The 18,331-nt window shown below is 35.0% G+C and overlaps 2 protein-coding genes and 2 pseudogenes across 2 annotated transcripts in view; 3 read left to right on the forward strand and 1 right to left on the reverse strand.

Moving 5' to 3' along the window:
• Positions 1-18,331, forward strand: part of LOC138311220 (myb/SANT-like DNA-binding domain-containing protein 4) — a 99,444-nt gene that overhangs the window by 2,452 nt on the left and 78,661 nt on the right. The window contains exons 3-4 of the mRNA XM_069252713.1: positions 277-423; positions 850-915. Of these exons, the coding sequence (XP_069108814.1) occupies positions 277-423; positions 850-915 (213 nt within the window). The remainder of the gene's footprint in view (positions 1-276; positions 424-849; positions 916-18,331) is intronic.
• On the reverse strand, positions 235-8,259 carry LOC138310789 (putative nuclease HARBI1; annotated as a pseudogene).
• On the forward strand, positions 8,258-12,140 carry LOC138310790 (monocarboxylate transporter 12-like; annotated as a pseudogene).
• Positions 17,169-18,330, forward strand: LOC138310791 (piggyBac transposable element-derived protein 4-like; the record flags this gene model as incomplete). The annotated part of the gene is made up of 1 exon (XM_069252117.1): positions 17,169-18,330. A coding segment is annotated over exon 1 (882 nt), but the record flags the coding sequence as incomplete, so codon positions are not given.

The following is an 18,331-nucleotide window of genomic DNA, read 5'->3' on the forward strand; positions in this document are numbered from 1 at the left end:
TTGAGATTATGGAAAAGCCTTAATTAAATTTACCAGTTCTAAAAATAAATTCTGAAAATGAGGCTGTGTGGGAATGTCAATGTAGGATTCCTATAATATAAATTAATTTCTTTTGCAAGTTTTATTTTTCTGTTTCATATTTAAATAAATTATACTGGATATATCAACACCATTTTTACTGACTAAAGCTTCCTTTGGCCGACTATTCACTTTATTAAAAAAAAAAAATTTAAATTAAAGTTTTGAATTTTTATTTAATTTTCTTTTCTTGAACAGCCAAAGGAAAAGTTGACGAGCTAAAAAGGCCAAAGACAGGCGGGGGTCCTGGAGGGGCACAGCCAACTCCAAGTGAAAGCATTTTTATTGAAAGTCATGACACCCGGCCAAATGTTGTTGGTTTGGCAGCCTCAATTGATACTGAAGGTAAAAAAAGAATTATGTCAAATAGGTAATCATAGCTTATAAATGAAATGATGAAATGGGACAAAGATTGTGCAATATATTTATAATTTATTCATCATTATCATACTTTCAAAAGGAGTAACTGTCAGAAACATGTAATGTTTAAATATGAATTATGCAATCATGGAATTAATTAGAACATTTATTTTTTAAAACCAGAAGTGTCTTTTCATTTTCTTTTTATATAAATCTAAGTATCAGTTAAAACATTCTATATTTATTTTTAATCTTAAAGTTATTAAACGTTTATAACATGGGCACATAGAGCAAGTGGTACATCTGCAGATCATAAAAAAGTTGTCAGACTATGATATATTTCTGGTACATGACTAGATATTATTTCATGTACCTATATATATTCATAATATGTTTTTAATTCTTTTTCAGATAATGATTTGGAAACAACTATCAACAAAATACAACCAGGGTCCAATGTAGCTGTGGATGAATCAGGTACTCTATAGCCTAGGTGTGGTTATGACAAAAAGATATTTTGGTAATGTCAAATACATACTAAGGAAATCAATAACTTTTCCTGTATGCATGTACACACTAGTTGATTAAAGAAAGATGAAAAAACAATGATAACATGGCATTTAAAATGATGCAACACATGGTTAGGAGATATGTCACTGACAGTTTGGTGGCATAATGAAGTTTGAACCCACACCCTCCAGAGGTACATTTCAACAAAACATTTTTGATAAGCATTTGGCATGGAATCATAAAAATTATATTGGTAACAAGCTTAAGAGACTGGGGGCATCCTCGATACTCCAGAGGTTAATATCACCGACGTTATATTATCCTAGACTATCACATAGTAACACTGGAGGCGATTCAGGAGAAAACAACTGACCAATCACAGGTCTGCAGTGACTTTCTATTAAGATTACAGAGAGAATGATGCCCGACTTCAAAGCTATTTGATTGTTTTGTTGTACATCAAAGGACCACATTACATACAGATGTGTTCTGTTGCCTTCTGTTTTGCTATGACATAGTCTAGGGGTGGATATTAAATGACAGTGATAGTTACCCCTGGGGTATCGTGGATGAAAAAGGTATATATATGATTTACTAGGTAACTGGCATACAGTTCTAGCTATTCAGTATTCTGAAATTAACTAATATATGATGATACATTAATGTAACTACAAAATACAAAAATAGTGCGTTTGAATTTTAAAATTTGCAATTTTTGATTAAATATTCCAAAAGAATGTATGAAATGTTTTATTGATTACTGATATAGATATTACATACCTGTATTTATATATTTACAATCATTACAGATGAAGAAGGCCGCACTTGTATTGAATCAACCACACTATCAGGTATTTAGTTTTTCTCGTTTTCTATTTTGTAGGTAAATGACTCTGTTCTAACCTTTCCCATATACTAAATACCATTCCTAACTAGGGTAAATATACTTTCACATAAGCATCTTCTCTGGAGGTAGAGGTAGTTCAAAAGGAAAGAATAAAACTTCTAATGCTTTTTTTGTAGATAAATCCATTCAAGCACTGAGGAGGGAGATTGAGGGGCCGAATTATCGTCAACCTGCAATTACAAGTACAAGTGCCACTACTAGTATGTATAACTTCTCAGAGTTTCTTCAATATACATTATATCGTTTGAATATTTCATTCAAATTTAAAATTGCTGCTGAAACACACAAAGACGAATTAAATATTTTATTTAAAATTTATGACAATCAGCTTTCCTACTAGTACATTTAATGAATACATGCAAATGTGTATTGTATTTGTCATAGGTAGTTCCAAACAGAATCAACCTAAGAAAAGGACACACATAAGGACAAGATACTCAAGGGACCAGCTGGAGGAGGAGCTCCTTCTCCTAGAAATTAAACGTGTAAAGATGGAGATAGAGCTCTTAGCCATGAAGAAGGAGAAGACCAGGATAGAAACCGAAGTGCTATCAAACCAGAACCAGATGGTGAATGTTTTATGCCAACAGGAATCATAGTCTTCTCGTCCTTTATGGCTAAGCATTTTTATTGTTTTTTAGGTGCCCATAATAATGTTGAATAATGTTGCTTGATTTTTTTCCTTTTACTTAGTAACAGCTTTATGGTCAGTAACAGCTTTATGGTCATTAAAGGATATCTCAGTTTTTGCTTTAAAAGTAAGCAGGGTCATATAAGTATTTCTTGTTTTATATAGAAACAAGTAAAGTTATACATGTGTTAAATAGAATCCTACACTTGTGACTATGTAATATGAAATTTATCCAACTTGTTCAATAATATGATATGCCAGAAGCTTTTATGCTGGCTCGTGTTGCATATACAAATCATTGAACTTCTTTAATAAATTTCATACTTCATAGCCACTTACAAAGCGTACATGTTCTATGCTTAAACATTAGGAAAAGTATGTTGCCCTGATGTGGTCACGCATCGCATTGCCATTCCCCTCATTTGCATTAATTCCATGATCAGTATTGTTGTCTTCAATTTCTTCTAGTGGGATGATTTCATTCCTTTCGATACCAATGTTATGCAGAACAGCGCAGGCTAATGTGATGATACTGGCTTTCATGGGTGCAACCCTTAATCCCAATGACAGACATGCAAACCTTCTTTTCAAGATACCAAATGTCTGCTCAATCTTTACCCTGGTCTTGCACAAGGCGTCATTGTATCTCTGGTGGGATGGGGTTGAGGTGTTGCTGTAGGGCGTCATAAGAAATGGCAAACAGGGGTAGCCGGAGTCACCTAGAAGGGTTCCATCATAATTACCTGCAATAGAAGTAATGTATGAAATCACTTGAGATTTAAAGTTTTTATTAATTAATGTATTAGGAATTCAATGAGTATATAATTAGCATCATTTGCATTTTTAATGAGAGTGACCATTTGATACATTTTTTTTTATTAAGATAGGTGTATGTTGTTATGTTAATTAGTCAATATTGATACATCAATGATGTCTTGATAGAAACATAATATTTCACAGTTTTTGTTCCACTACTTGTGTATTTCACTCACCATTTTCAAATTTAAAGCAAATGTGCGACCCTCTAAAAATCCTCGCATCATGGACAGATCCTGGCCATTTTGCCACAACATTGGTTATTTTATATCTGCTATCACATGCCATCTGTAAAAAAATGATTAATATCTTGTGAATTTGATGGTTTGTTCACAATTCATAGGCAAAATATATTATTTAAAGGGTCTCAGAAGTAGGTAACCAAGACTATAGACATGATTCTTAATATGTACATATTCTGCACTTTAATTTAATTCTAATAGTAGACTAGATATAACTGTTATTTTAGGAAATTATGGAGTCCTTAATGTTTCATGATTATTCCAAGGGATTAAAAGGGAATCCTTTTTTTAATATTTGTCGGGTTTTAAATCTGCTACTAATTACCTGTACATTCAGTGAGTGGTAGCCTTTTTCTGTTGACGAAATCTGCTTCATTTTCACGAGGTGCCTGAATTTTGATGAATGTCCCATCCACACAGCTTATAACATTTGGAAATCCTGTAATATTATACAAAGATCTATATATTTCTGTGGTAGTAATCTACATGTATATCACTGGTACACAGTATAAACATACAAGGTAATCTACATGTATATCACTGGTACACAGTATAAACATACAAGGTAATCTACATGTATATCACTGGTACACAGTATAAACATACAAGGTAATCTACATGTATATCACTGGTACACAGTATAAACATACAAGGTAATCTACATGTATATCACTGGTACACAGTATAAACATACAAGGTATTCTACATGTATATCACTGGTACACAGTATAAACATACAAGGTATTCTACATGTATATCACTGGTACACAGTATAAACATACAAGGTATTCTACATGAATATCACTGGTACACAGTATAAACATACAAGGTAATCTACATGTATATCACTGGTACACAGTATAAACATACAAGGTATTCTACATGTATATCACTGGTACACAGTATAAAACATACATAGAGAATACACGGTTAGTATCTTACTTAGGAAAGCCGAGATGACGAGGCTTTGCCGAGTCATCTCGGCTTTCCGTGTCGAGCACCAAAATAAACCTTGTATTGTAAGATACTAACCGTGTATTCTGTTTATCCTGCAACCATTATGGCATTCAAAACGAAATCAAATTGACAGTTCCATACTTTGTTTCGCTCGAAGCGAGACGATTCTTTGATGCGGAGGTAAAGATTCATTCACTTAACCGAATGAGCGTGCACTCTTTTTACTGCCGTGAGAAATAAATAAGCGCATTCACAGTCACCGTAATTCTATTCAGTGTGATATATCACTGAAAGGAAATGAAAAATACTCAAATAACAATAAATACCCATTAAAGAATTACTTAACAATACATACCTTTGTCATGAGCCAAGAAAAAGACGGCACCGCCATACGAGATTTTCGATATCGTAAAATGACGTCATTTCGGTGAATGTGACGTCACGTTTTAGCGGGACTGAATGACGTTTCATTCACCGGAAGGTTCAAGTTCTGGGTCAAGTTAGAAAAAGTGCCGTCAGATATGGAACAAATTCACGTGATCGTATTGACGGATAAAGCATATCGTATTGACGGATAAAGCACAAGTTTATCCGGCAGTAGTTATCGGTCAGTATGTGGGACAGTTGCAGGATAAAAGGTATTCTACATGTATATCACTGGTACACAGTATAAACATACAAGAGACATGTTAGTGTTACAACGGGACCTACATGTATTTGTTCAAGGAGAATGACAGCCTGTATAGCAATTAGATTTCTGCATTATACAGATTTACATAACTTTAAATTGAGAAGGAAAATACCATGATAATAATATGTCTGAATATGCAAAAATCTGGATTTGATTTGACATGTTGTTGAGTATGAATTATACAGATTTTGACACTATTGTTACAGTGATATTATAATTATTTTGTAAAATTCAGATTCACTATATTGCTCCTTCTTGATATTATTGTTAACTGGCTGTGGTGATATTATTTTGCATAATTTCAATTTAATATGTAACGTTTATCCAAGATAAAAGTTTTTATCACATGACAACATCATAATGCAAAATTCAAGAATTTAGACATATACAATGTACACATGAATTTGTATTTTTTATTTTTTTTTTTAATTGTTTAATATAACAATACAGAAGACATATTAGTAAAGGTACTGTGAACATGTATTTGTGCATATTACAGAGTTACATGTACCTCCCTTGCAGTTACATTTTGAAATATCCCATTGTTACATAATTATTTTGTGAGTGAAACTTTGTCATTTTCTTCAAGGAGTATAATGTCACACATTTGTCAAACAAATGACATCACAATCATTTCCAGTTACTTACTCACAGGTTACTGAGTAATATGCAAAAATGGCATATGTAGGTTCATTATAATAATATATAAATTTAATATTACATTGTATTTGTCTTAATCATATTTATTTATTTTTAATAATTATAATGAAGAAATGTAATTAATTATTTCACTTTTAACAAAGTCTATTTTGCCAATAATGCTGCCTTGCTCTTTAAATTGACAATTAATGATATTTAAATCTGTTTAACATAAGTATCTATATTTTGATTTGTTACACTCACAACGTTATATTTGTTTCAATTGATTGAAATGAAGAGGTAAAAACATTCCCCTATATGTGTGGGAATTTTTTTAAATATGTAAAAGTAAATGATTACATGACTGTGATAAATTGTATACAAATGCAAAATTGGTAGATATATATGGGGTGTACACTGTTTTCATAAATGTTTATGCAATATAATGTCCTACATATGAAATTATGATAAACTACTCAATGTATTGTAGTGTATGAGTGAATGAATGTTTTGTTTTGTTCTGTATTGGATTCATGTATGAAATTTTAGAAAAATGAAAGAAATAGACAAAAATGCAGAACATTAAATGTAAAAAAAGATTTTATGTTACAAAGTGTATCAGTTTATAAAACAAAGTGCGAGAAAGAGCTGTTGTTGTCAATTTACTTTTCAAATAAATGTATCTGTGTGGTGCTTAAACATTTGATTTTGTTTTGATATATATTGTTGGTTTACTTTGATGCTCTTTTTGCAAACAGAAAAGTTATTAAAAGAGAGAAAATAAACCACATGACAGTTCACCTTAATTCAATTTATGTGTGGAAGCATCTCCTTACAAACTACAATTTGGTTGGGTTACAAGTGAATAAAAAAAATACAAATTTGATTTTACATGTACATCATTGAAATCAATTATATAAAATTGTCAATAATAGACATGTACAACTTGAGTTAACTACACTTTTTAATTGAAACACTGATTTGAATACTAGTTTCACATTTTTAGGGGGGGGGGGGGTGTCCATTCATAGGTACAATGTAGCAGTTGACAGAACGAATGGCCATGGGACTTTTATTTAGCAGAAAGTCCCTGTTTTATCTTATGCATTGAAATTTTGAAATGTGTATGTCCTAAAATTGGTGAATTCAATCTAGAGACTTTTATTCAGGCTTCACATTTGCATAAAGAAATCCATCAAAATGGTTTTGAGATTAATGGTTTAGAGGATATCCGAATGTGCGTGTAAGACGGAAAATTTCAATACTGTAGGAGTACATGTAGACATTAATAGTCGGGGTATGAGGTAAGATTACTAAAAAGTTTAATGTTATACCTATGCCGAAATAGGCTCATTTCCGCTATCAGGACAGTGATGTGTAAACTGTGTTCAAGTGAAAGAAATATAGTGGGTGTAAATTTGGTTACCATTGTTTTTACAGTCTCACAAAATCGCGAAAATCAGACCTGTCCATAAATGAACACTGCATAACAATTGCAAATGTTGTGTAGATTAAAAATATATATACTTTTATATAAGGTTAAAAAGCTGTGTACATAATTAATGGCTGCACTTTATTTTGTTGAATTTTTCAAAAATAATGTACTCTGCTACCAAAGAACAATATAAGAAGTACTCGTCGCCTCCCCTGACACTCTGATACAGTTGTTTAATGTTAACTGTGCCCAATTTAATAAAATCACCCTTCTCAAGTGGTTTTATTTAAGCACATAACTAAATACCCTTTTATAACGAAATGAGGTACTGTAAAAATATCCGAAATCCGGACATCGGATTCAATTTTACACACACCTAGGCTATACGTACATAGGCGCCAGTTGTTGTATTGAATTTTTGTCTTCATCAATGAACATATTGTGATCGTAGTGCAGATAATATTATCAAACATGTTTATATTTCATGATCTTTAGATAGTATCACGTATCAAACATTGCAAAATCAAGTTTTGTTGTTTATTGCATCCGGACTTTGCCGGTTTCATTTTTACACATACCGTACTTTCGCCGGATGTTGTCGTTACCAAAACTTAGAAGTGTTACTTGTTACGATTGCATGCAAGATGATACCGTTTGACATTTACCTGCTATTTTGTAGAAGTCAGCTTTGACTTTGGTTTCCTCTGCTCCCGTTGGAACACGTATATATCTATTGGCTAGTCCAGCGATCGCCGAACATACAGTAAAGACAGTTCTTGACACTTGGCTTTCTGAGATCCCCACACTGTCTCCGATCAGCTTAAAAAAAGCCCCTGTCGCTAGAAATCGCAGCGTTAAAAGCACCTGCTGCAGGGGGGAAAGTGAGTGATTCCTCAATGTTGGTCTTACTATAATATGTTCAATGATGCTGGCGATAAATACCAAAGAAGGTTCCGAGAACCTGTATCTCTCAAATATCTCATCTGCAGACATGCCGATCAGGGTTGTCCTCTGTAAAAATACACGCTTCCTTCTCATTTCCCTTCGCCGGCGTCTAAGTCTCGCTAAAGTCGCCATATTTAAGGTTGCTAAGTACTTCCCTCAAAATATTGAGGAAAATCTCAAATATATTTGAGGAAAAACGCGAGTTTTACGTTTGAACAAGTGAAATTGAGGAAAATCTCAAAAGTTGAGATAAATCTTAAGAGTTGAGGAAAGAACTGAGTTGAGGAATGGTTCTGCAAGCCATTTTGAGGAATCTCAAGCAATTTGAGGTAATCCTCAGATTTGAGGAAATCTCAGGATTTGATGTTGTTTATACAAGCGGGGCCAGTACCTGAATGTAGTTATGAAAAAGCTAATTCCCTAAAGACGCACCACCCACTTCATACACATTACAAACCACATGCATGGGATGCTGTTCCTACATGACCATGGCTGTTAATAAACGTTAATTTAATCGCACAAACAAGCGGATAAATGGATACAGTGTTTGCATTTATAGTTGAACGACCTGTTTGTATGAACAAAGTGATAGTGTATCGTATGGTGTTCCGTGTATCTGATGACATGTTTTATTGTGATAGAGTTACAAGTAAACGCATACAAATATAGATAAATCGGGTTTGTTCCGTTTTAGGCCCAATAACTGGAGCGGTTATGAGAAGATACGGGGCTCGGAAAGTTGCAGTTTCTGCATTTCTACATTTTCACCCAGTCTTGACGTCATGATTTTTCTGTATGGATGTATAGGGGGTAAGGATTATTTTTATATTTGTGTTGTATGAATAATAAAAATGATGTGAAAGGGAAATACCCCATCTGGTTTCGAATTTAAGTATGAGCACTGTTTTCAGTTGCGACGACTGGTTAAGGTTGTAATTATTTTTAATTTTAGGTTTTGGATTGGCGCTTCTCTATTCTAATTCCCTTGTTATTGTTGGAATGTATTTCGAGAAGCGCAGAGCTCTTGCTACCGGAATAGCAGTATCCGGATCTGGAGTAGGTGCTTTAGTGATGGCTCCAACCATTGAAATCCTCCTGGAGATTTATGGATGGCAAGGAACACTTTGGATAATGTCTGCGATTGTTCTAAACACTATGGTGTGCGGTGCCTTATATAGACCTAAAAAATGTATCGACAAAGTGCATCATCGAAGATAGACTCTACCTCTAACCTTGCGTCAAAAAGAACTTAATATCAATAAATACCAGGGCGTGTTGCGGGTTGTCGGACACATTTGAAATATCATTGCTGAAACGGCCCGTCTTCCAGCTTCAGATAATCTGGTGTTTCCTAAATGTAATGGGTAATACGATGTTAAATATGACTGAATTTATGATTATTAGAAGCAATCAAGCATAATCTGTATTATGTGCTCTTTTTCTTGTTATTTTCTCTGAAATTTGGCTGCAATGTCAACCAGGTCACTATACACGGTTTTGTAATAAGCAGAGTAGTAGTATCTAGATCAATTTTATTCAATTGGATATCATGATCTACGGCTAATGAAGGGTTAAGGTGTATCAGCAATCTGATTAAAATACAGATCCTTATAATCACTCATTAAATATAAGATTTGATAAAATCCCAAAAAGGGGGTCACGTCCAGATACTACGTGGTATTCATACCCAATCCATTTTCTTCACCTTGCTACATCAATTGAAAACGATATTTCGTCCCAGTATACATACACAATTAGCTTTGTTGTGCTCTTTGGGCGAGATGACTACGTAAACCGAAATAATTCTGACAGTTTTTCAACTATTTCGTCCCCTGAAATTTACTGTCAAAATTTTGCAAGTAGCAATTTGATTGGCTATTTTCAAAGGTCACCGGGACATGACCCCTAATGGGATTTTTCAAACGTAATGATAATAAGGATCTGTATTTTAAAGATGCTCCACCGCCGACAGAGCATAAAAATGATGTTAATCATTTGAACAATAATTGTTGTTTAATCGTGTAAAATATATGCTTGATTAACACAAAAAAAATATAAAATAATTTATTTCGCCTTTTGTGCATGCGCAATCAGTACTTCATTCCACATAGGATATAGTGTCACGGATTTTTTCGGGATGCAATTAATTATTTCTCATATTTTTAACTTGAAGTAAAATTAGAAGCTCAATCTTTTCAATAGTGGTAATGGTGTAAAGTACGTAACTTTTGTAGCTGGAGAAAAATACTAAATCGTCTGCTCCTGTTTTTTATAGTGAAAAAATACCATTTGTCAGCGGTGGAACATCTTTAATCAGATTGGGTGTATCAGTTAACAATTTGCTTACAGTTCTTGAACTACTCTTTTTGCATAATACTTTTTTGTGTTGTGACATAATATTATAGCTCGTTTTCCAATAAATTACAACATGCAGATCGTTAGATTTTTATCTCATTGTCACCGTCACATGATCCAATATACACTAATTCAAGGTGATGTCTAATTTGTATAATTTTGCTGTTTGTGCTTTGGAGGAATTTCAAAATTTACCATTCAGCTAATCCTGCCTGCTAACAATAGTGTATATGTCGGCCTGCACATCCCGGGAAATGTGCCTCTGCTGAATATCAAGCTTCGGGATCATAGGAGTTATTGTATCAAGTGTCATGGTCGGTTACTTATCTGTACAAGTCGAGTGTGAATAAACTTGTTCTGAAACAGTGACCACGTTGTTGATAGGGGCGCGAACCACAAGCGTGAGTTTCCATTTTTACACTACGTTTGCAAAGTCTAAACAGCTATTTTCGGCTGTTTACGGGGCTACCACAGGTAAACCGATTTGCGACTCGTATGCAACATGTGGGGTTGTCTATTTGTATAATTTTGTGTTTGTCTTTTCAGGATTTAAACATTCCATTCAGCTACCTGCCTGTACATAGTGTATCTGTCGGCCTGTCATCACCGGGAAAGTGCTCTTCTGATTTCAATCATCGGGATATCGAGTATTGTATCACGTGTCCTGGTCGGTTACATATCTGACAAGTCGTGTGTGAATACCCTTGTTCTGAACAGTGCCATGTTGTTGATAGGGGCGCTAACCACAAGCGTGGTTCCATATTACTCTACGTTTGCAAGTCTGGCGCTATATTCGGCTGTTTACGGGGCTACCACAGGTAACCGATTGCGACTCGTATGCAACATGTGGGGTATGTCTGGTTTGCAATTTAAGGGTCAAATGATTCAGACCACCCAGACAAAGTACGACACACTGCGTAGGTCGCGAGTTAGAACCCCATAAAGGACATTTGGGCAAGTCCTGACCACAAATCGATGTTAGTTTTTTCTCCGGATACTTCTACCCCTTATCAATTAAACCTAAAATATCATTAATGTTGTTAATAGACCGTTAAACACAATTTTAAACTATCATAATGTATGTATAATTATCCCTATACATGAAACATTGATCAACCATGTATGAGAAGCGAGAGGACTTATATGAAGTATTAGTTTGATATAGAAAAATATATATATTTACGTATTGATAATGTTGTCTAAAACTTTCAGTTAGCTACGCTACTATTTTTTTCTCCCAAAGCTACGTTTGCTTTGTTGATGACTGTCAATCCCTGGTGTAAAACTGTTAGGGGTCCATGTCCTATACATCGGCAACTTGAAATAAAGTTTTTTGTATGGGCTCTGGATCATTTATTGGACCTCCTATTGCAGGTAGATATATATAATGATCCTTATCTTCTATTTTATAAATAGGACAAAATGCTAATGTTTTGACAACGTTGTGGTTTGACACATCGATTTCAATCGAACATTTAACTCCATATGATACAAACGATACTTAAAGGATGTTCAAATCGCCGACATAGTATAACGATATCATCATGTGAAACAACGATTCATTTTCAGATTGATCGTATCTATATCTGTGTCTAATTTACACAAAAATGATATAAGATAAAATATTTCGCTTTTGGTGCATGCGCAATCATTATTTCATACTATAGTGCCACGGATTTTTTTCGGGGCGAAATAGGTTATCTAATGTTTTCATCTTTAAGTCAGTTGAGAAGATATGGCTGTTCAATGATGGTATTGGTGTAGCTTTTGTAACTTAAATGCTGTATTTGACAGAAAAAACATACCGTTTTTCAGCTGTGGAGCAAGATAATGTAATTGCTTGGTCGTGTATTGTATATAAAGGTTCTACTAGATGACACGCGTACTTATTGAACTACATACACAGTATTCTTTTAAGTATATGTGCCGTATTTTTCATACTTACTAAGCAAGTTAATTTAATGTTATTCACCACCAACAGTTTGAGGTTTACGATACTCTCAATGCATTGGTTTAGATTTTACATTTATTTAGTACAAATAAGGACTGAAAATCATTTTTGCAGTACTTCCAAAATTAATTATTTTACATTTAATTAACATATTCATTCATTAAACCTATGGCTTTCAATAGAGCACAGAAGAAAACAATAGTATGTAAAATTGTTTGTCCAATTACGGCACATAGAACTTGAACAATGGTAATGAAACAGTTTAAGATTGTTTAAAAGGTTAGACATCGTATTTTAGTGATAAGTGATAATTAGGCGTAATAAGGTGTTTTTAATGCAAACATGTTATACCTTTAGTTACAGATTGAAATTATTTTAAAGATGCTCCGCCGACAAAGCATAAATGATATTAATCATTTGAACAATAATTGGTGTTTAATCGTGTATCCCTGCAGGTAGGGCGTTAGAATTGTACCTGCTGCCCCTATTGCATGATCGTAAGAGGCGACTAAATTTAGGATCTTATCTTTTCTTTCTTCCTAAATTACTTTATTCTTCCTAACGTCTCCCTTGACACCACCTCACTTTTGGCCTTTAGTTGAGCGCTCGCCCCTGTGAGGAAGGCTCTGGGTTCTGTCCCCTGGCCGAGACACACCAAAGTCTATAAAAGTGGTAGTTTCTGCTCCTGCTTAGCGCTCAGCATAACGGGAGTGGGACGACTGGTTCGCCCGTTGTCAGTATAATGTGACCGGGTGGGGTGTGTTGCTTGGTGTCTTCGGCGGCATGCTTCAGTGATATAGCACTATAAAAAGGGCAACAGTTCCACTATACAAGAAGACATAACACGAATATACCGCAGTCTCCCAAAACACGCACCTCGCACAACATACACACAAGCACTGCATACATGGGAGGCCGTCCTTACATGACCATAGCTGTTAATAGGACGTTAATTAATCAAACAAACAAACAAACAAAATATATAGCCTAATTAACACAAAAATAATATAAAATAATTTACTTCGCCTTTGGTGCATGCGCAATCAGAACTTCATTCCATATAGGATATAGTGCCACGGAATTTTTTCGGGATGCAATTAATTATTTTTTCATATTTTTAACTTGAAGTAAAATTAGAAGCTCAAACTTTTCAATGGTGGTAATGGTGTAAAGTAAGTAACTTTTGTAACTGAAGAAAATACTAAATCGTCTACTCCTGTTTTTGATAGTGAAAACATACCATTTGTCAGCGGTGGAGGCATCTTTAACTGTTTAACAATTCATAAAAAAGGATTTGTTTATTTTTTTTTTTTGAAGTGTTTGATGCATGAATATTTTGATTCTTATTTTAATTTCAAAATGGCCGCCATTTGGAAATACCAGATGGCCGTTAAAAAAATGTTGTTTCCGTATTTCACTGTGTCAATGATCGAGCAAAGCATTAAGTTAAGATTATAAAATATCTTCACTAATATTATTGATGATGATTATTATTGATTACGGATCATTCTGGTAGTGTTAAACATCATGTAGAAAGACCACGATTTAGTATTTCAAGATGGCCACCAAATTTACTTCATGTACTTATACCTACCCGGTATATATATGATAATAATATAAGGATTGGCTAAGTTGACTTTAAGAAAATAAAACATATGTAAATTATATTCTCATTAAATTTTCAAAATTGCCGCCAATCTGAAATTCAAAGAGTATGGCAGCATTAAACCAAAAGTACATAAAACGCGATTCCAAATAAGATGAAACTAATTCAACGTTCCCATTTAAGCCATTAAGAATTGATTTTGATTCATTTCATACTTTGACGAAAGAATATTGCCATAAATTTTCATTTTATCTGCCTTAGGATGTAGGACATTCCCTACAATTGTCTTGTTTTCTACATTGTCTAGTCTTTCAATGAAGGGAATTCCCTCCATCGTACTTTGTTCTGAAAACGTCCGAAACGTCTATATACCTTGCGTTTCAAAGTAGCGATTTCACTATATAGTCCGAAATATCGAAATGCAAAGATCAATGACCTTTCAATATAGTGAATTCCCTACATCGTACATTTTTTTCTGAAAACGTCCCAAAGACTCAAATACCTTTCTTCTAAATGTAACGAATTCCCTACATCATCTGAAATATTGAGATGCAAAAAATTCATGGCCTTTCAATGTAGCGAATTCCCTACATCGTACAATTTTCTGAAAACGTCCTAAAGACTCCTCTGACATTGCGTGTCAATGTAGAGAATTCACTACATCATTCAAATTTCTGAAACTGTCCGAATGGTTCATATACCTTGCTTGTCAATGCAGCGAATTCCCTACATCATCTGAAATATTGAGATACAAAAAATCCATGGCCTTTCAATGTAGCGAATTCCCTACATCGTACAATTTTCTGAAAACGTCCTAAAGACTCCTCTGACATTGCGTGTCAATGTAGAGAATTCACTACATCATTCAAATTTCTGAAACTGTCCGAATGGTTCATATACCTTGCTTGTCAATGCAGCGAATTCCCTACATCATCTGAAATATTGAGATACAAAAAATCCATGGCCTTTCAATGTAGTGAATTCCCTACATCCTACAATGTTCTGAAAAGGTATGAAAAATCATATAACTAACGTTTCAATTTAGCGCATTCTCTACATCTCTACAAAGTCCGAAAGATTCGTTTAGATGGATTTTCAATGATGTTATTCTTATATTTCATATCATTTTCATAATTTATACACATGTATGCAAAATGTGGGTTAACATTTGTTTGTTTGTTTGATTAATTAACGTCCTATTAACAGCTATGGTCATGTAAGGACGGCCTCCCATGTATGCGGTGTGTTGCGTGTATGTTGTGCGAGGTGCGTGTTTTGGGAGACTGCGGTATATTCATGTTGTGTCTTCTTGTATAGTGGAACTGCTGCCCTTTTTATAGTGCTATATCACTGAAGCATGCCGCCGAAGACACCAAGCAACACACCCCACCCGGTCACATTATACTGACAACGGGCGAACCAGTCGTCCCACTCCCTGTATGCTGAGCGCTAAGCAGGAGCAGAAACTACCACTTTTATAGACTTTGGTGTGTCTCGGCCAGGGGACAGAACCCAGAGCCTTCCTCACAGGGGCGAGCGCTCAACTAAAGGCCAAAAGTGAGGTGGTGTCAAGGGAGACTCTAGGAAGAATAAAGTAATTTAGGGAGAAAGAAAAGATAAGATCCTAAAATTAGTCGCCTTTTACGATCATGCAATAGGGGCCGCAGTACAATTCTTACGCCCTACCTACAGGGCCAATTTAGTTTCAGAGCAAATGCAGTTTCTTCATCTTACAACATCAATTGAAAATGTCTTTTTCGCCCAGAAGATATATATATATATATATTTAGCTTTGTTGTGCACTTCGGGCGAGATGACTACATACACGAAAATAATTTGGACAGCTTTTTCAAACTATTTCGTCCCCAGTCAAGATTCTGGCAGTGCCAATTTGATTGGCCATTTCAAAAGGTCATCTTGACGTGACCCCTAAAGGGATGTTCTCAGATCCTCTTATCCAACGTAGTGATTATAAGGATCTGTATTTCAATCAGATTGTTCCAAACACTGAATAAAATCAATGTGGTTTGGAATTTGAATTTTGTTCTAGTGTCGATAAGGGTTGCTAAATTTCTTGGTACCGATGTCATCTTGTAGTTGGGATCGAATTCATATCTGTCACTTTCCAAGTTTAGTTTTTTTTCGTTATGCTGATGTTTTTGGTGTCTGTAAATTTTCTCATTATTTTGTTTTTCCCATATTGATCCTCCTCTTCTCCCGAAACCAGCACACCAAGGTATACTGTCTGGTTTGCATACTACAATACCAAGATATCCTGAAAAGTAGATAAAATTGTTTAATTTCATTTCATTTTCACCTAATGATATCAAGTAAACACTCCGACTGATTATTGAGACAGTATTGTAGTTTTTCATAATGTCTTCAATGGTGGTTAATTTGGCGTTTTAAATGATTGGTCTAACATTAGGCGCAGAGGGCCTTATCCCTCCCATGTTTTTTCTTACATATTATCAAAAAAACTCAATAGCAAGATTGACTCCATGGTTTGTTTTAATTATGTGAATCCCAACCACACATAACAATGCTATTTAACCCTTTAGTGCTGAGGACGCCTTTTGGCTGTTTACTGGTGTCCTGCTATTGACGCCTTTTGGTGTTCTGGCTATGAAGAGGGGTATTCCCCGGTTAATGTGCAAAAAATAATTATATACTGAGATATATTTTCTGAAACGATAAGATACCTAGTTAATCCCGTATATTTTCTTTCCATTCACATAGAAGTCGTGTCTTATAACATCTGGCATTTTCAGTACGGACCGAGAAATCCCTATACATCGGGAATTTTTCCGGAAATCGCGACATTTATAGATAGTTACGTCACCGGAAACAGATGTAATGTTTTCAGTGCAGTGTGCGCACAAAACCAATGGCAGGTGCACGTAGTGCTCTGTGTTACTGATTGGATATATCCACTTATTTACCACTGTCATGGCCGGAGAATAATGCGATTCAAATCTAAAGGTAATTTTTAATCGTTCTGATGCCTGTAAATTATTGCATGAACGTAAATTAGCAGAAAATTCAAGAATATTGGGATCGAGTTTTAGGCGCGAGATTGACCTACTTTAATTACGTCACCACTTACTGTGTACGATAGATTACTTCAGTATACGGAAGGGTAGATTAGTCTTATTTTATAAGACTGGCTTTCAGTTCTGATTAATAAATGACTAAGACATCAATATAAGATATTTTTGTTTGTGTACGAATTGATTACCGTTGTTTGGAAATACCATAACCTGATTTATTATAACAAAACAGTACCGATCATGTGTGTCTGCTTTCGTCGGTAATGTAAACAAATATGGCGGAGCCGGAGAACCCCGGCGAGCTAGCTAATGTATTGCCGGAATTTCGTCAGATATTTCAAGAAATCTTTCTAGACGAAGATAGCGATGAGTTTGAGGGCTTTGATATTGAAGATATCGACAACATTGCCGAGGACGGAACTGGATTTAATGTCGATAATTGGGTTGAAGGCGGAAAGGAACCGTCTACTTTCACTTTTACCGGTAATGCAGGTATTAACACGGACATCTTGTCGGTACCTGAAGAAGGTAGCTTGTCGTATTTAGACTACTTTGAATGTATTATTACTGACAATATAATTCAGAAGATCGTGGTTGAGACAAATAGATACGCTGCCACATACAGTGAAACACACCCTGACCTCCCAAGTCACTCTAGGTACAGGAAATGGACAGACACAACGCTAGGGGAAATGAAAGCGTTCATAGCGATGACAATTGCGATGGGACTTGTCCAGCAATTGGATATTCAGGACTATTGGTCTGGTAATCCTGTTATAAATACACCATTCTTCAGATCTGTGATGTCTAGAGACAGATTCTTATCATTGTTGAGTGTACTGCATCTAGCAGACAACTCTGGGGCAGTTCCTAGAGGGCAAACAGGTTACTCGCCTTTACAGAAATTAGGTGAGCCTTACAAGGATATCCTTTCCAACTTTCAAAGTTGTTATAACCCTAACAAGAACATTGCCATTGATGAAGGGATGATACCCTGGAGAGGGAACCTCCATTTCCGTGTGTATAGCCCGGACAAACCCATTAAATATGGACTTAAGGTTTACATGTTGTGTGACTCTGACAATGGCTATTGCAGTCGTATGGAACTATACACTGGTCACGGAGGACAGAACAGTCCGTTTGGTGCAACATACGATC

This window comes from Argopecten irradians, chromosome 16, assembly GCF_041381155.1.
Source record: "Argopecten irradians isolate NY chromosome 16, Ai_NY, whole genome shotgun sequence".
NCBI lineage: Eukaryota > Metazoa > Mollusca > Bivalvia > Pectinida > Pectinidae > Argopecten > Argopecten irradians.